The 20620-nt window shown below is 36.0% G+C and overlaps 1 protein-coding gene across 6 annotated transcripts in view; it reads right to left on the reverse strand.

Annotated features, from left to right (window-relative positions):
- The window catches only part of TBCK (TBC1 domain containing kinase), a 251876-nt gene that overhangs the window by 27109 nt on the left and 204147 nt on the right, over positions 1–20620 (reverse strand). For all 6 annotated transcript variants that reach the window (XR_451833.2, XM_057547348.1, XM_007190994.3 and 3 more), the window contains one exon: positions 6929–7088. Coding sequence is in view for 5 of the 6 variants with exons in the window: in XM_057547348.1 (XP_057403331.1) it covers positions 6929–7088 (160 nt within the window). In the remaining variant the exon portion in view is untranslated. The remainder of the gene's footprint in view (positions 1–6928; positions 7089–20620) is intronic.

A 20620-nucleotide genomic window follows, 5' to 3' on the forward strand; every position in this document is an offset into this window, starting at 1 on the left:
CAGATTCTAAAAGTTTCTGATGTATTTAATGTGGGAGCTAGGCCCAAAACAAAAGCCTTATGAAGTGGTAATTGTAAAGAAGGCATCTCATAGCAAAAAGTTGCTAATCAGTTGTAATTACAGGAAAAATAGTTAAAGAATACATAATTAAAAGAGTATCATATATCTTCCGATTATATATAGTTCTTCAGGTACATGAATAAGCAGTACTCGGATTTGTTCTGTCTTCTATGTGATTTTAGATAATACATTCAATACATCTGGTCATTGTAGAATACTTCCTTCCTATTTGTATTACAAAAATACTCTAGACCTAATTTGTATGTCAAATGAGTGATTTTAATATTATCATATTCTAGACAAGTGGTTCACTTATTCTCTCAAGTTGTTCAATATTTTGCTACTTGTAAATCCAATATTGAGAGCTTTTCCTTTTATTGAACTATACTTGATTTCATTTAATATTTTCATTTGTTGAATTTTCAGTCTAACTTTATTACTAGGTTTTAACAGAAGATGTAAAATTAGAAAAATTACAATCAGTGCCTACCATTTTGCAAACAGAAAATTCCTAAGTCCAAATATGGGTTTGACACAAAAATCATAAAAATTTGTAAAGATAATCTGTAACCATACTGACTAGAATTGGCACCTCTGCTTTCTTCTCACAGTATTCAACTATGGCTTTCTTAATCTTTTCAAAATAGGACTGTGCCAGTTGCAGTGCACTGATTTCAGCTTAGAAGAAAAGCTGCTACTTGCTTGGAAATCACTGTTTTGTTTTTGTTTTTAATACCCACAGAGGAAAAAGATGAGACCTGATCAGAACAGCTCTCATGAAAGATCCTCCACTACTGTTTGACCAAAAATTGTAGGGCTCAGATGAATTAGGGACAGTGGGGTATCCTGAAGACATCAAACCCTAGAACTTAAAAAAAATTGATATAAAAATTTATAACATGAAATTTTCCATTTAAACCATTTTTAGGTGTACAATTCAGTGGCATTAAGTATATTCACAGTGTTATATAACCATTACCACTGGTCATTTCCAAATTTCTTTATCATTCCAAACAGAAACTCTGTACCCATTAAGCAAAAACTCCCATTTTCCCATCCCCCAGCCAGCCCCTAATAGCACTAATTTACTTTCTGTCTCCATGAATTTGCCTATTTTAGATATTTTATACAAGGGGAATCATAGAATATTTGTCCTTTTGTGTCTGGCTTATTTAAACTGTTTTCAAGGTTCATCCATGTTGCAGCTTGTATCAGAACTTCACTCCTTTTTTACGGCTGAAAAATATTACATTATATGTATATACCACATTTTGTTCATTCATCTGTTGAGGGACACTTGGGTTGTTTCCACCTTTGGCCATTGTAAATAATGCTGCAATGAACACTGGCATACAAGTCTCTGTTTGAGCCCATGTTTTCAATTCTTTTGGGTATTTACCTAGGAGTGGAATTGCTGATAATATGGTAATTCTATGTTTACATTTTGAAGGAATTGCTAAACTATTAAACTGTTTCCTACATAAGTTGCATCACTTTACATTCCCCCCAGCCATACACCAGGGTTCCAATTTCTCCACATTCTTGCCAACACTTGGGTGTGAAGTGGTACCTCACTGTGGCTTTGATCTGTGTTTCCCTAATGACTAATGATGTCAGGTATTTTTCATGTGCTTATTGGCCATTTGTATACCTTCTTCAGAGAATGTCTAAAATGTCTAAAAATTTGCCCACTTACAAATTTGGTTGTCTTTTTGTTGTTGAGCTATGGGAGTTGTTAGTGAATAGAAATATAACTAATGTTTGTGTGTTGATTTTGTATTCTGATAATAATCCTTATTAGAGATATAATTTACAAATATTTTCTACCATTTTGTGGGTGGTAAGGATTGCTGGCCACCACTAGAAGCTGGAAAAGGCAAAGAAAGATTCCACCCAGAGCCTCAGAAGGAGCATGGCTGACACCTTGATTTCAGACTTCTAGCGTCTAGAACTATATTGCATTAAGCCACCCAGTTTGTGTTATTTTTAATGGCAGCCCTAGGAAACTAACACATGTTCAATTTTGATACCTTTTATTTCTTTTTCTTGCCTAATTGCTCTGGCTAGAATTAACACCAATCCTTCTCAAACCCTTCCAACAAACTGAAGAGGAGAGAACACTTCTTAACTCATGCTACAAATCAGCATTATTCTTCTACCAAGGCCAGACCAAGACACTGCAAGAAAAGAAAACTAATCACTGATGAATATTGATGTAAAAACTTCAACAAAATACTAGCAAACTGAATTCAGGAGCCTATTGAAAGGATTATACACCATGACTAAATGGAATTTACACTAGGAATGCAAGGATAGTTAAACATATGAGAAAATCAATCAACATAATATACCGCATTCATAGAAGGGAGGGAAAATCATAATTATAATCATCTCCATTGATGCAGAAAAAAGATTTAATAAAATTCAACACCATTCCATGATAAAAACACTCAATGAACTAGAAGTAGAAGAGAATTTCCTTAATGTGGCAAAAGCTATATATGAAAAAAATCCAACTAACATCATATTCAATGGTGAAAGACTGAAAGCTTTTCCCCTAAGGTCAGGAAGAAGACAAGGATGCCTGCTTTTGCCACTTCTATTCAACAAAGTACAGATTCTACTTGTTTTCAATGTTTCTGTGGAGGAATGGGAGATCAGAGCTGCCCACTCTGCCATTTTGCTGATGTTACTCCCAAACTCTAGAACTTTTATACTATCGTCATACATAAAGCAGTACTTATTAAATTCACATATACGCAAATTATAGTACTGGAAAATAAAATTAATAGGTGAAATCAACTGAGTGCCTATAACTATCAGGCTTTGTTCAGAACCTTATTGCTTAATCTGAAATCTTCACAACAATGCCATGAGGTAAGTATTATTTTCCCCATCTTATAAAGGAATCAGTGGTGACATGGAGAAGTTAAACAACTTGCACAAATTAACAGCTAGTAAGAAACAGAACAGAGCAGTTAATGTAGTCTGACTAAAAAATCATACATTTAAATAGTATCCTTGTAACAGTCAGGGTTCCAACAAGCCCTGAGGATAAATTGAGGGGGTTTTACTTACAATGAGATTAATTACAAGAGTATGGGTGGGATGTAAGAGAACCATAAGGGATGGTGTAGTAAACCTGCACTACCAAAAGGCAGAGCTGTTGCCACCCCTAGAGCTAAAGGGACCAGGGGCTGGAAAGAGAGTGGTGTAGAGAAGGCTTACTGGAAAGCAGTGTTAACCTTTAGTAGAGGAACACAGCAAAACCGAGAAAATTTTGAGGGAAGAATCCAGGGGGATAAATATCCTGACCTCCCTCCTTCCCATAACTTGTCAGAGCTCCCCATTAGCTCAACAGCTGGAAGCCAGAAGACATGGAGGTCAGCCATCTGGGGCAGAGAGCAGGGTGAAGAAGTGTGGAGAATGGATCTATGATGGGAGGTAGGGCAAGTGGAAGATATCCAGTACAACCATGGATACACAGTAGAATTCAGTAAATATGCTTTAAGTTGAGATGTTTCCAACTTAGAGGGAGGGTGAGGAGGGGAAGAAGCATTAGTAAAGTCATACAGATCTGTACAGCAGACAAAAAGATGATGGAACAATATAAGCAAATGAATATCTAAAGTTCTCTTTAGCCCCATGATGAGAAAAATTATTAAAAGTACATCTGTGGGACTTTCCTGGTGGTGCAGTGGTTAAGAATCTGCCTGCCAATGCAGGGGACACGGGTTCAATCCCTGGTCCGGGAAGATTCCACATGCTGCGGAGCAACTAAGCCTGTGCACCACAACTACTGAGCCTGTGCTCTAGAACCCACAAGCCACAACTACTGAGCCACCGTGCCACAACTACTGAAGCCCGAGCGCCTAGAGCCTGTGCTCTGCACCAAGAGAAGCCACTGCAGTGAGAAGCCCGCGCACCCTAACGAAGAGTAGCCCCCCCTTGCCGCAACTAGAGAAAGCCCGCCCACAGCAAGGGAGACCCAACGCAGCCAAAAATAAATAAATAAAATTTATATTAAAAAAAATGTACATCTGTGGATAAAGAATGTCACCAGCCATTTCAGTAAACAAAGGATGTTGCAGCCATAAAGCCATTAGCCACTGCAGCAGCCCCTGATGATGCACCCTGAGGGGAATTCAGGATGGAGAAAAACAGGATAGTGGCCCAAGGCAGTTAAGATGCATATCAAAGGAATAATTTCAATAAGCCCAGACTCTTGCATCTTCCCATACACAGAAAAGCACTAAAATCATTAACTTGAGATGTCTGTTTTTGTGATTAGCAATAGTCTTTTGATGTTCAACTACATTTTTTTTTTTTTCTTAGCAAAAAGTCCTATATACCCTGGCTCCTCCCTTACCTCTTTGGAACAGTCCCTTAGAGCTATCCGAGAGGCTATATCCCCAGCTTAAGTCCTCAGTAAGTCCACTGAATAAAACATAATTCTCAAATTTTAGACTGCACATTTTTTTCAGTTGACACATCTCTATACAAATATTTAAAACTGTTTCTCAAAAATGACTTCCTGATGTTGGATTGAAGCATTAATAACTGAGCATACAATTTGTTCAGTCACTTGTCTACAAGCATGAATAATCATGGAGAGTTTGAGGAAGAAGGAACTGTTCATGATAGCATCTGGTTTCTGACAAGCAACACATTGGCTAATTTATTCAGAATGTGATGGGTCTTTATTTATTACCATTATTTTCAAATACTGTTATTACTTCATCTAAATACTCTTGCTTCCAGATTTCCTTCACATGTTGAACTTTTAAATTTATTCACACTGTGATAGACTAGCATTTCACAGCATGACAAATGGTTTATAATTTATTATTTAATGAAAGAAATGAGTTATCCTTTTATTTGTATATGTGTTTTGACCTTTATGATAAAGTAAAATCAGAATAAACATAAATCTGGAGATTAATACAATGAGTGGGATGTTTGGAAACATCTGACATATTTAAGAAGATTCAGTTATACAGGTCCACTTATTAGATACATCTTCCAAATGATGAATGCTTTATGAAAGTAGAGCCTTAAGCTTGTTAGCACTTAGAGCATAAACGTTTATTTCAGGTCTTGGGTTCATACCCTGGGAGGAACTATTGTGATCTGAGAAAAATCAGAACAAGTCTATTTTTAAAAAACAGGACAAATGGCAGCATTCAGACTCAAAAGCCTTACTTGCTTACTGAGTTAAGGGTATGGCTTAGAGTCATATAGACTCATGTTGCAATCCTGGGTCTGACATAAGCAAACTAGATAAACTCTGAGTCTCAGTTTTCCTCATACATAAAATATGAGTAAATAATGCCTCCCTCATAGAATTGTTATGAAGAATAAAAAGAGATTACATATGAAAGTACTTACCACGGTGCTTAGCACACAAACACCAGTCAATAATTGGGATTCTTATCACTGTAAAGATTTCTTCCTAAGGCTATATATTACGGGGAATCCAGAAATATGTGATTCTCAACAGTATTTCTATGGGTTGAATGTATTGATATGCACTGTAATTGAAAATGGATATTTTTCAGTGGAATGATATGACAATACAGATTAATGCAGCAGCAGCAGTACTGTGGTGGTAGTAAAATAATAATAATGATAATAAACTTACATCAAAATAATTCAGATACCATGGCTTTAGTTCTAAAATGTCCTCATTTACTTATTAAAATTGCATATTAGTCATTTACTATACTGACTTTCTCTGAAACAGGTATATTTAGATTATTCCCTGTCAGACACTAGATACAGTTATGTAAGAGAAGGGTGAGTGATTTAAGATTTATAGCTAATATCCACTCAGATATTCTTTAGTTTGGTCAATTAAGCTTCTTCATCAAGGATGGCTTTAATTTAGTGTCAAAAGCCAATACTACCATTAGCTCTGTACTTCTGAGACAAGGATTATTGGATGCTTAACATGGTCTAGGACCAAAAGTCTTAAAGTTCTCACTTGACTACATTTCCATTGATCACCATTCTGGATTACTCAGTTTATTTGCATAAGCTATCTGCAGGGAGGAAACTATCTCTGTTATTTTGCCAGGGGCACATTCTTCCGTCCTTTTAGAAAAAGGGCCTGTCCTGGTTTATTAATGTTGCCTACATCTAGATACGTTTTTTTAAAACAGCTTTACTGAGCTATGATCGACATATAACAACATGCATATTCAAAGTGTACATTTTGATAAGTTTGACTGGGGGATTTGTAAACAAGCCCATTTGGCTCTCATACTCCCTATTCTCTAACTTGCCTTTTATAAAAAATAAAGGTGATGTCTTTGACCTCCAAAAGTTACTCTTTGTTTTATTTTTCAAAATGTTTAAGAACATAGCCAGAAGAGAGCGAGGTCATTTTATTGTTTCATACTCCTCATATTTGAAAGTTGATATCCTTCCTGAATTCTCTATCATCATAAAGCTTTGAGCCTATAGTAAACAAAACCCCCAAATACAACAAATTCCATCATGGTCAGCTTTCAGAACCTCTAATCAAGCCCCAGTGTTTTTCTACAATGGAAGGAATTGAAGCTACTTCTTGTAATTTCAGGAAGTAGATAAAAACAAAAGCACCAAAACTAAAACAAAACAACTTAGGCTATCATTTGAAGTTTCCTAAGCTTAGTATTGACCCTGATGCTGCACAATGAGGAAAAAAGCTTGACTTCTTTTACTGGGAAAAGGTAGACAATCTCTTTTATGTAAGACTATAGACAGAACTTCAAAGCTCATTTGATATGCAACCAGCTTCTGAAGAAATACACTTTTAGACAATCTGTTGCAGTGGGCAGGTAAGTAACTCATCATGATGTCATATGACATTTCTGTGTGCACTTACCTCTGCCGTGTGCTTTGCCACATTCCCCACGATGACAACGACCTTCCCTTTGAAGCTCTGGAGCATGGCAGTGTAAGGCCCTTGGGTAAGCTCCCCTTCCGCAGTAAACGCAGTGCTGAATGGAATGTTGATGCTGCCTGAAATGTGACCCCGAATAAAACTGAGAAAAAAAGTTAAGGAAAACATTTATTTGTGTGCAGACTTGAATGTGTGAGAGAAGCTCACAGAGGTAACTGAGTCTCAGAAGAGAGTACCGTTAAAATCAAACACAAATGGAGACCAGACTTGAAAATTCCAAGCAGACGAAACCAGTTTAATCATACAAGCGAAGATTTAGCTTATTTTGCAAGACAAGTGAGGCTAACTTGACCTGGGTCACTTGTTTATGTCTCTGAAAATCATAAGTGAAACTTAAATTGTTCCCCTAAATTGATATGAGATGATCACTTACCAATTCCCTTTAAGAAAATTCTAATATTGTAACCAATTGCTGAAAAATAGTCACTGCTGCTTTTTAACAATATACCTCTGAGCCTCACTCCATGTTTTGGTTCCACCACTCCTGGTTTGCAAACTGTCTTTTGGTGTGTGCACAATAAACTTTTACTAATTACTACTTCAGTTATTCATCAGTTTTACTTTTTTTTTTTTTCTGAACATTTGACAGTTCTAAACATCTTCCATGCTCACATGAGTATTTTATTTAAACAAAGTAAGGCACCTCTGCAGAAAAAAAAGTTAAATGTGAAAATGCAATGAGCAAGTGAAAGGAAGAAGACTAGCCAAACATATTAAGAAGACTTTCCTGATTAAATGAAGTATTGTGAAAGTGATCAGAATGCAACAAATAAATGGCAGTCACATAGCTTGTATAATATTCATGGTTCTCAGTTCATTACTATTATTATGATTATTTTAAAGATCTGAAATATAGCCAAATGGATATTCTCAGATCTAACTTGATAATGCAAAAGCTTATCTACTTTGGGCAAGCAACTGCTAAATGGGACTCTATTTAGAATCGTTAGAGGTCATTAGCACTGGCTGGAAACATTTCTGTTGTTGGTTTATTTCTCAAGTAAACTTAGCTATTTGCATTCTTTCCAATTTTATGTTCTCTAAAGGGCGTGATGTTTTACTATATTTGTACTTTAGAAGGGTTTTAATGATTTCATTGACTATTGTAATTTTGGAATTAAAAGCTTGTGTTAAGCTTAAAATATTTAGAAATATCATAAGATCTTAAAGAAAAAAATATTCCTTCAAAAGTAATTAAAAAGTACAATTTTAAAAAGTGAAATTAAAAAGATGATTCTTCATATAGAGTCTGTAGAGGAAGATTCTGAAATATTATTATTAATCAAATAACTTCTCAAAAAAGCATAAAATAAGAACTGCGAAAACTGCTCTGAAAGAGATGTATATGATGCTTTGATAGGATATATCAATTTGGGGAGGACAGGGAAGGTTTCCACTATGGAACTAAGTGATGGCTGAGGTAAAATTTGAATAATTAATAAAAGTTAATTACGAAACAGGATGGAATGGAGGTGGTACAGGGTGGTGGAAAGGACAAACATTTTCAGGCAGAAATGTCAGGCATATATTGCGGAGGAACATGACCAATCAGGAGAAAGGAAGGAAGGCCAGTACTGGTGTAGAGAACAAAGACAGCATGAGATAAGATGAGCCTGGAAATGGATGCAGAGACCAGATCATACAGGGCCTTGCAGATCATGTTGTTAATATTGGTCTTTATCCTAGAGCAATGAAAATCAGAAAGTATTTTAAGCAGAGAAGTAATGGATCACATTTGCACTTTAGCAACAATGTGGAGAAAGGCTAGAAGGGGAGTGAATGTAAAGATTAGTTTATAAGGCTTGTAGGCAGTATCTCATCTCCTCCCTAACAATCACTGATAACGACCATGAAGAGATGTTTGTGCCCAATAGAAGCATTTCCCCCTAAACTTCCACTTTAGATGTGCTCTTTACAAAATGGAAAAGTCGTAGAGTTTTAAAAAGTTATGTCACAAGCAATGAATATTCCCCCCTCCCCCCAAAAAGACTCATTTGTCATTCCTGTAGAAGGGGGAAAATTATAATTATTTATTGACATGACAGTTTCTCAGTTGCCCCAGTTTGTAGGTTCATCTTTAGAATACTACTTCTCTTGTTTCTCTGTCTCTCTTTTTCCCTCATTAATGGAGAGAGGAGAAATTTGAGGCTCTTGCTCTCAAGAATGATGGTGGAGGTTGAACACGTATCTTAAATTTCTAGTCAGCTGTTGCTTCATCCTTTTTTCTTTAAAGAAGGCATCTGGCATTAATAATGAGGGAAAGGACATAAAAAGTTCTGAAAAATGAAATGAGAGGTAGAATAAATATTATCATCCCAGTATATACTGTTTAATTAGAGTCTTCTAGAATGAACAGAGAATTTATGATCATAAGGAGATCACCCTTGAATTTCATCAGCACTAGTTTTTCAAACATTTATAATTACTCAATACTCAAAATATCAACTGCAGTTTTCATGAACAGAAATGACTTTGTCCTCAGCATATAATTACTCCAATAGCACTTTAATCTTCAATAAGGACATACCTTAAAATAAAAATGATTGATTTTTCAGAAACTCTGAACCTAACAACTCAATTATTCTCAGCAAATATATCTACATCTGCTAGTCTGAATCAACTGGCAGAGAGAGTTTCTGTGTTTATCAAACAGCCAGTATCAACCATGAACATTTTTCCTTTCTAGTGCTTTTTGAATAGCAAAAGCAATACAAATCTATCCTAGTCAAATGCTCTAGCGGACATGTCTGCACTGCCTGCCCACCTCCCACCTTCTTGTTTGAAAGGAGCTCAACTACTGACCCTGATGAAAGGGTGAGCCTAGGCTGTCATGTTTGTATCACGTGATCCTGCCACGATCAGGAATGACAGAATAGGAGGGAGGCGAAGAGTGAAGGTGGATATCTGACACAGGCTGATATCCTGTGTCAGATAGGCTGAGACAGTTAGATTCTCTCCCTTCAAAATCAAAATAAAAGATAAAAGACAATGCTCAGACTGTGTTAAGCTTAACAATGTAAAGTCACATTTGAGTGCCTTCTATATATATTTTATTCAGCCACATGTTAAAAAATTAGTGACTCTAGAAATAAAATTATTTATTTTACAAGATAAATTCTATAAATATTTGGTTTAAAAAAAAGTACCCATCTGTATCCAAATACCCAATATCTAATATCTGTATCTAAAACCATAGATAAGCATCTAGATGATTTTGTGGGTTCAATATCACCAATTTATTATGTACTTTTAAAGAAGACTTTAGTATGTCATACAAGTATGTCATAAACTTATCCTAGAATTTTCTTTTGTGCTTTATGGTTTGATGTTTTTAAAAAAACCACTAGATTAAATGTTAAAATGCTTGACAAAGTAAGATTCCAACAGAGTCTTTTGGGTAAGAGAAAAGTTGTAATCCAAAATGCAAAACTATTTCAAACATTTTTCAGGCTATTTTAACACTTTGGAAGATAAGACACAAAAGAAAAAAAAGTCTTAAACCACACTTCCCCTATTCTTAGTTTAGTTCAATCAAAAAAATCCTGGAAGACATATAAAAGCACTCATCCAAGAACACTCTTGTCATAAAAATTCTAGTGTAAATAAGATCGGGTAAGCACAAATGCTTGTAGACAGGGTGGTCAAACCTGTAAATAGCTATCCTTAACTGCGAGACTGGCAAACAGCAGAGGAGAATGAGACTGGCCTAGTTACACATTAATATATTTACAATGGACATTTTCTTTTTAAGTAAGTTGGACAATGAATACAATTTCGGTTATTTAAGGATCTTGTTTCTGTGGTAATTATTTACATTTCACTGCCTACATTAGAAATTCTCATGTGACACAAACATCATATGATGAAGTAGAACTTTTTAAGGCAATTTCTAAACACATGAGAGGCTGTCAGATTATACTGTAAAGGTAGGCAGTTGAATACTATTTTTAACCTTCTGAATCTTTCATAATCATAATAAAATATTAGGTGTTTGAAAAATGAGCACAGAATAGATTCTGTATATTTTGTGTTAATTGGACAGAATACGTAAAGTAAAACAGAAGTTGATTTCTGACATATAGTGACTGATTAATCCTGGGCAAAACATGGCAAGAAGAGCAAAATGATACAGAATACACTGAGATAAGCACTTTCTCCATGTTCTAAGGACGTAAGTTTTACTTCCTTGTACTGCAGTGGAAGACAAGTATGTATAAGTTCGTAATAATAAGGTAGTATTAGAGACGAACATGCAACAATATATATTTTAGGATTATGACTGTTACTTCATTGCTTTCCTCATATTCTAGACAAAAATTTGGACTCTTTGCGTTTGCCTTTTGCATTTAGAAAAGCCACTGCTTGTCAGCATAAACACAGGCATGGGGTAAACAATACCCACACTTAAAGAGGTTCTATAGTGAGTGTACTACCCAACAGACAGACACTATACTGTAAACTTAAAAAGCTTCAGCTTCAAAGTACCCAGTTTAGAGAGTATTAAGGCAATAGAAGCCCAAGTATTTATGTGGTAATTAGTCCCAATCATATATACATCTTGACAGTGTACTTATAACAATGTCCACCATAATTTTCAGATTGGTTTTGGCAAAAACCACAATAAAAAACAATGGCACACATAAACACTAGCTTTTTACCTTTCAATATTTATAAGACATTTTTGCTATTAGGATTTTTGATGATGTCTTTGAAGGAATTAAAAGATACAAGATATGATGAAAGAAGTCAGCAGTAGGGCTTCCCTGGTGGTGCAGTGGTTAAGAATCTGCCTGCCAATGCAGGGGACACGGGTTCGAGCCCTGGTCTGGGAGGATCCCACATGCCGCGGAGCAACTAAGCCCGTGAGCCACAGTTGCTGAGCCTGAGCGTCTGGAGCCTGTGCTCCGCAATGGGAGAGGCCACGACAGTGAGAGGCCCGCGCACCGCGATGAAGAGTGGCCCCCGCTTGCCGCAACTAGAGAAAGCCCTCACACAGAAACAAAGACCCAACACAGCCGAAAATAAATAAACAAATAAATTTATATTAAAAAAAAAAGAAGTTAGCAGTAATTACAATGAAATCTCTTCTATGGAATAACAGTAGCTATAAAAACAAAAAAGCATCTAGTTATTACAGCAGTCACCAGGTCAGGTGTTTGTACCTTAAATTCTTTTTGTGATAAAAAGAGTTGGTTTATCAGAACAATATTAACAGGTAAGGATGATATGCATTATCTTGTAGGTTTCTAAGATACAAAGACTTTCCTGTATTCATAAGTCAGTCTATATAAAAGTACTACAAGTAGATGCATCATACTTTAATCAAGCAGATAGAAAAATATATCAGTTCTAAGAACAACATAGGTACACCATATAGGTAAATTACATAGGTAAATGTTCATATTCCAGAAAAATTCTTCACTTTACTAAAAGATTTTTAAATTCTTTTAAAATATTTAATGGCTCAAAATTCAACACAGAAATAATCTCATGTTTTCTAAATCCTAAAAGAGCACAGCATTTCTCACTTAGTGACATCATACCTCTATACAAAGCATACTAGTATCTTACCAGACCACTTCTGAAGGTATGTGTACTTTTATGTTGGCTTGTCTGTTTGCTATGTTAGCTAATTATAGTTAGTGTTAAAGAGCTCAAAGTAAATGTTACACCTTTAATATTTATATATCAAAAGCCCAAAGTTTCCTATTATATAACTAAATAGCATTAACTGATATAAAAATTATATCTTTAGATATCATTTTTTCTTGCTAAATCTATTGTTGCTTCCCTTGAACAGCACCACCATCGCCAAGTCAGTCTAAAACCTCATTTTTGTCATCTCAGTAGTGGCAACATTCAACTGGAGTGTACTAATAAATAGCATCCTCCTACCTCTAGCCCCATTTTCACTTGCCTATTTCAGACACTCACTACCTTGAGCTTAGACTATCGCAGTAGCTTTCTGTTTTCTCCAACTCTCATCTTTTCCCTTGGAAATCCATTTTATTCACAATGTTACATTAAAAATTTTGAAACACAGTTCTGATTATCACATCCATGCTGAGAAACCTTCCATGGCTGCCTATAAGACAAAGCCCAAATTTCTCAGTTCAGCCCTTATGAATAGAACCAAACTATTTACTTCAATCCCAGCCAAACTGAATTACATACTGTTTCCAGTATATGTTCTGCCTAGTTCCTGTCTTTTTCTCTGCCTAAATAGCTTTTCTCCATATTTTTGAGTGTTCAAGTATTACCCATGCTTCGAGAGTTTCCTCCATGACAGTTTCCCTTCCCACAGTATCTGTATATCTCTCACGACAGCAATTTGATATTAAATAAAACATACTAATGTACCTGACTTCCACCAAGACTTTAAATAATTTATAGGAAGGATCTGTATTTATCTCATCTATGAAACTCTTACAATGCTTAATACAGTATCTAGAATACATCTAACATATTTGCTGAGCAAATAGATTTCAGAATTGTGCCAAACCTAGAGTAACTAGTGGCAGCTGCAAATATGCTAAATGCCTCCTGGCCTTTCTAGCTAGTGGCACCACTACCTATCAATACTTGTAAGTGCCATGATATAGAATTCTCTTTTGTCAAAATACAGTATGAGAAAAAAAGAAAGAAACAACAGAAGTCATTTTCCTGGATTTTCTCCAGCACAGATACCAACCCAAAGGGCCTACTAAAACTAGGTTATTTCAGGGTGAAGCTAGAGACCTCACTCTCTGTGACTGCAAATATGAAGGAGTACTTATGCACATCAAATCTTTGGGTGATTCTATCCTTCTAGTCTTGCCTGCACCATTACCTCCATTCTCATCCTTCTTCCCACTGCATTAATCTCTCTAAAACACAAATCTGAGCATGCCACCTACCTGATTAAAATTCTCTAATACTCTCACAGCCTATGGAATAAAACCCAAACTTCTTAGCATGTTATGCAACATTCTCTATAAGCTGCCTTTGCCTACTTTAGTCTCACTTCCCACCATCATATATTCCAGCCATGTACATCCAGAGTACTTGTGATTCCCTGAATGTGTCTTCCTCACCCTCTGTGCACCCATACACTATGTTTTTTTTTCAGTCTGAAATGTCCTCTTTCTCTTCATTGCTAGGGTGACTTCCACTTGTCTTTCAAGACCCATTTCAGGCATCACCTGGCTTAGGTGACCATCTTTATATTCCCATGGCTTTCTGAGTATGCCTCAGACATAGAGCATTTCATACTGTATTGTAATTATCTATCTAACGTGTCTTAGCCACAAGATTGTGAGCTCCTGTTGGGCAGGGGCTCTGATTTAACCTAGCAAAGCAGGTTCTCATGCAGGAACGACTCGCTGATTTTTTTTTTATTAATTAATTAATTTGTTTTTTTATTTTTGGCTGTGTTGGGTCTTCGTTGGCTATGCGCGGGCTTTCTCTAGTTGCAGCGAGCGGGGGCTACTCTTCGTCGCGGTGCATGGGCTTCTCATTGTCGTGGCTTCTCTTGTTGCAGAGCATGGTCTTTAGGTGAGCGGGCTTCAGTAGTTGTGGCACGCGGGTTCTAGAGCACGGGCTCAGTAGTTGTGGCACACGGGCTTAGTTGCTCCGCGGCATGTGGGATCTTCCCAGGCCAGGGATGGAACCCGTGTTCCCTGCATTGGCAGGCAGATTCTTAACCAATGCGCCACCAGGGAAGCCCTGACTGGCTGATGGAATGAGACTGATGGCACTCAGGAACTGGGGCAATGGATGGGTGTCAGAGCAAATAGGATCTCTTCAACAATTAATGTACTTCTCACAACTAACTATTAATCCAGACACTGGAGACATTTTTCAGTAGAGGCTATCATATATTCCCACATTATACAAGTGCCATTCAGATATGGGAATACAACTGGATAGAAATTATAATTCAAGCAGCTTAAACCTAGATCCAAATGGGATGAAAAAAAATCTTAAAGCCTCCACATTATCTATCTTGCTCTGAACACAAGTATCTCTATATTACCTTGAAGACTTTTTTAGAAGTTAATTCTTCAGGACACAGAGACAAGAGCAATACTAGCATTTACTAAGGAGGAATAATGTGGAGTAATAATGAAAACAATTGAGTTTATGTGTTTTTCAAATTAAAAAAATTAAGTCTGAGGTGGTCTTTCCTATAGCTTCTGATATTAAAAAAAAAAAAAGGTAAGAGTTTTACAAATAAAGCTGCAAAAAAAGCCTTGACTTCAAGGAAATGAGAATACATTCTTTCGAAGTATTTATGTTCATAGATAAGAGGTGGACCCACATTTCCATGGCTAAGACCACACTTAATATGAACTCCAGGAAATTTGAAACTCTAAATATTTAGAAATATTAAGAAAACAACAGTTTAACTTGTGTATTATCTTTAAAGCAATTAAGATTAGTACTTATGAAATTTATGCCACTACATGAGAAACATTTTCTATTGCCTCTTTAAAATATTCAATTATCAATATTATTATTGATATTCAATTATTCAAATATTCAATTATTATTTACTCTGAAACCTCCATTATGTATTGAAGAACAAACATAACTGACCTGAACCTTTACCTAGATTAACAATTCATGTTTCTTTCTTATAAAAACAAAAATAAAATAGGATTTCAACAAAAACTTAGTTGTTTAGCCTCCCTGATATAAGCTGTTTAGCTCTAATATTAAGAACGTAGACTTGATTATCTCTAGGGTTCCTTCTTATTGTAAAGTTGGAATTATGTCTTTATTGCCAAGTGTGTGAAGTCTATCTTCATGTCCTCCAGCTTTCTCTTTCTGTACTCCTCTTCCCTACTGGTCCCCACTGAGGTTAGGGGTAGTTCCCTCAGATTGTTGACATGCTTCTCCTCACCTACAACCATAAAAACTGATAATAGATTAAAATATGACCTCTTGCAGGGTATTTTTATTTTAAGTGGGAATATTTATATCACAAGCTAAATGACTAAAGCTTTAACAGAACTTCAGGTAATGGGGTTCAGGACATGCTACCTTAAATTACGGCATCTTGGCATACTGAATATCTTAAGCTGAAGAAATTTGAGAAATGTCATGTGTAGGAAGGACTTTCTGACCTTCCCATGAATCAGGTCATAAAACCTTCAACTGAGAGGTGCCCTCCTTATACCCAGAGGATAGGTACATCCTTATCTTCAAGACAGAGGAACACCAAGAGGAATCTGAATGGACAGGCCTTGCTAAGTTTTTCTCAGTTTATTACAAAAGTCTACTTCACTTAGCTCAGATCCCTTTTGCCCTATCACATTTTCCTGTGACTGTTCACTCTTCATCAGACCTAGCTTAAAAACACTCAGGTTTAACCACTTCTTTAGGTTTTCTTATGAAGGCTCCCATGTCACGTAAAACTTATATTAAATAAATTTGTATACTTTTCTCTTGTGAATTTGTCTTCTGTTACAGGGGCCCAAGCTGAGAACTTAGAAAAGCAGAGAAGAAAAGATATTTTTCTTCCCCTACATGCATAGGAGAGTTCTAGGGAGTGGTAAGGTTGTCCTTTGAATTCGTTGGTAGACAGTAACTTATTTTGCTGAAGGATAATGTTGCCTCCCTCCTTTTCATAAACAATCACTTCAATTATTTTACATAGGTAAAGAAAGATGGCGTGAAAGTTAATTTTATACATTTACTCTCCTGAAAACACATATGAGGAAAACAAGTTTTCACCCATATGAAGATGTATCACCTATATGAAGAACTGTATTAGCCAAATTTTCCTGTTTCAATGATCCATAAAAGCAAAATAGAGGATAAAAATTATATAGGGAGACTATAAACAATTTGAAAAACATTATAAACAACACTTCAAACGTAACTTTCTTTGCAGAAGAAAAAGGTGTTAACAGAGTTTTTTTTTTTTCTCCTCTACTGTATAGAACTATAATTTGTTGGCATGGGAGAAATAAAATTATTTTAAAAATATAGTAGCATTAAATATTTATTCATTTCTTAAACAGATAGGGCAAGTCACATTAATCCCAGAGTTTAACTGCAAAACTAAGAGTTAGTCTACAAAAATGATTCCTTCAAAAAATATGAGGATTTCAACAGGCTTAATTTGTTAGTTTTAAAATATCACCATCTTAGTGATAGTTTTGGGAAAATTTAATAAAAAATATTTTGAATATACTAAATCTTATAAATTAAGTTACTATAGCAGGAAAGAATCTTTCTAACATGCTTCCTCTCTCAAAGCATTCCAAATTTGCTTTCCAATATTTAAAAGAGTTAATTTTTCCTTGAATCTGTGGCTGTGTTAGTATAAAGACAACTATTAGATTTATTTAGTTGGGATTAGGTCCTGTATATACAGAGGCACTGAAAGCAATAGCTGAGTTTGTGTGTAAGATTTGAAGGAATGTGTACTGTGTCTGAACACATAGTTTGGAATCAATACATGCCTCAGTCATTAATTTATATTAACTGATTTCTCTCAGTCTTGTTTATGCTTGCTTAACAGTCCTATGAAGAGACCAAACAGCCACCTGCATAAAGCTTGGAGAATAAAGCTTAGGAACATGAGGTTGGCTCTACCAATTGTCAGTTATATGGCCTTGGGCAAGTTGCTTAAGCCTTTTCAAGCCTCAGTTTCTTCACCAGAAAATAGAGATACTATTTTATGCCATGCTTGGCACACTGTGAGAGCTTAATGATAGCTATTACTGGAAGTCAATTCACTTGAATCTATTAAATCTTAATAAATCTATTCATTCTAAGTGTCTCTTGTTTTAAAGTAACAGGTAAAGCATAATACTGCCACCATGTACATTCGCATTTTCAACAGGATAGTGAAGTCTTTAACCAACAGCATAAGTCTCTAATGGTAGATATTTAGGAATCAGTGATTACAGGTATCCAAGCAATTAAGGGCATGTTAGTAACTCTAAAATCACACTGTAGAGATTTCTGACTGTCCCATACCTTCTGGCTTCAGTGACTTTATCTCCTCTGACTTCCTCTCTTACTGTACTGGTATCCTTGCTGGTCCAAAATGGCCAAGCATGTTCATAGATCGGGGTCTTTGCCTTCGCTCTTCTTTCTGCCTAGAATGTTTCTCCCTGCATCATTTATAGCCTGCCTCTTTACATCATTCAGCTGTGCGGAAATATCACCTTTTCTCAGTCTTTTCTTCAGTACTTTGTCAAACTCTATCACTCTCTATCCTTCTCCTTGCTTTATTTTTATGTATAGCACTTATTGCTATTTAAGACCATATGATAAATATATTTATCTATTTCTCCAATTAAAATGTAATTTCCATGACTGCAGGGGAATTTGCCATTTTGTTTACCAACAAATCCTCAAAATCTAGTACACTACTGACTAGCACACACTAAGACAACCAGTAAATATTTGTTGAATAAATGAATGTGAGATTACATGAATATTTCTAGCTCTAAATTCTGATTCTACTGACTTTTTATGAGTAGTCTTGCTTCTGGATTTAAAGGACGAAAGGCCTCAGAAATCACTGGATCACTTATAGAATGCAAAAGGACTTACATATTGCCAACTGTCTCCTTATAACATTGAAGGGAAAATTCAATAGGTATAGGTAAGAGAGTGTGGGACACTGTGTCTGCCATCCTGACTTTTCCCTTTATATATTCTGGGGAATTTCTAGGTGCCAAAACTAGTGCTGGGGCTACAGAAATTAAAAGGACATGAGTCCTATCCATATCTTGCTTCTCTTATTCAGAAATTACTTTCCTGTTGATGCAGTTTTTGTCTGGACCACTCATTTAGTATTTAATACATACTGCCTTTACTGTTTATTTATTTTCCACATGAAATATTTTAATGTTTTATATTCTTCATACCAAAAGCAACCTAGTGAATAAGAACTATACTTTATACCTTCTTCTTAAAAAAATTATCCACAGCACTACAGAGAGTAATATTTATTGGTTGCTATTAACAATAATGACATCTAAAAAAATCAATCACATTCTACCATATTAATTGAAGCACTTAATTTATGAATCTCTTTATTACTATGCACACACTTCTTCCTTGCCTTTAATTTCTTGAGCACAGGATTTAAGATTAATAGAGTTAGATGGGACTTTCCTGGTGGTGCAGTGGTTAAGAATCCGCCTGCCAATGCAGGGGACACGGGTTCAAACCCTGGTCCGGGAAGATCCCACATGCCTTGGAGCAACTAAGCCCGTGCACCACAACTACTGAGTCAGCCCTCTAGAGCCTGCGAGCCACAACTACTGAGCCTGCGTGCTGCAACTACTGAAGCCCGCGCTCCTAGAGCCCGTGCTCCACAACAAGAGAAGCCACCGCAATGAGAAGCCTACACACAGCAAGGAAGAGTAGCCCCTGCTCACTGCAACTAGAAAAAGCCTGTGAGTGGCAATGAAGAACCAATGCAGCCAAAATTAAAAAAAAAAAAAGATTAATAGAGTTAGAAATGTTACTTATTTCTTCATAACGTAATCAAATGGGTATGCATCATAAGACATTTTAAAAGGTCCATGAGTTTTCCGGCCTTGGAAGGCCATATGTAGGTAGTTTGGATGCCTCAACCAAAGGGGATTTTAGAACCCACAGCTCTCCATTCTTCACTGTTTTCTTGATACTAGAAAAGACCTAGTGATAACCAATGACTTTTGGAAGTCATTTAGCTTGTGGTTTCTCTCAAAGCTGTATGATGGATATACATGTGTCAGCACTTGTTATTTAGAGGTGAGACAGAAGTAGATACATGGCAAAGTAAGAGCATCCTGGAAAAGTTAGGAATGTTGTGAGCATAAATGGCCCAACATTAAGACATCTTGGTTTTTAATCAGGCTTTCAAAAGGGGATTTAGAAATTTTCACATGTTGGGTCCTTCGGGAGGGTCATAAAAGATGAGTGACTTTATTTTCCTTTCTTCATTCCCTTGGACCCACCCTCAGTCTAAAGTGGCACAGAGAAATACTGATTATCTTCATTTGGCTTGTAATTGTAGATAGTACAACAACCAAGCCAGGTCTCTGACTAGTTCCAAACTTTAACCAAGTATTGTGGGATGATATAAAGGTACTCCTACATTGGGCAACTCACCTATACTTATCAGAGAACAATGTTCAGGTGAGCTGCTCTGCTTTCTACTGTTCTATTTATATTTATCCTGCAGAAAATAAAGGAGAATATCAGTAAAAAATAAAGTCGGTCTACAAGGTTTGGAAAACTCGGATTGAATGTCACTTTCATATTGTGTATATTTTAAAATTTCAAGTAGTTAAGTAGTTTGAAAGGAAATACCAGGAGAGCAGTGTGTACATAAACTGCTTTAATTATTTTAGTAATAGTGCTTAACATTAGAATAGAGCACTATAATGTTATGCTTTTTTTGATGGTTTTATGAGACTATAACTAAAGGCTCAACCAAAAGAAACCAACTAAAAAGTTAAAAAACTAAAAGTATTTTAAACCCTTGAAGTAACAGATAAGAAGAACTTCTACATCAGGGGTCCCCGACCAGTCCACTGGCATTGAATGCTTCTTTTGGGAGTCCAAAAGTCTACTCTGCTAAGGAGTACTAAGTACTCTGCTAAGTCTACTCTGCTAAGG

This window comes from Balaenoptera acutorostrata, chromosome 5 (genome assembly GCF_949987535.1).
Source record: "Balaenoptera acutorostrata chromosome 5, mBalAcu1.1, whole genome shotgun sequence".
Taxonomy (NCBI): Eukaryota; Metazoa; Chordata; class Mammalia; order Artiodactyla; family Balaenopteridae; genus Balaenoptera; species Balaenoptera acutorostrata.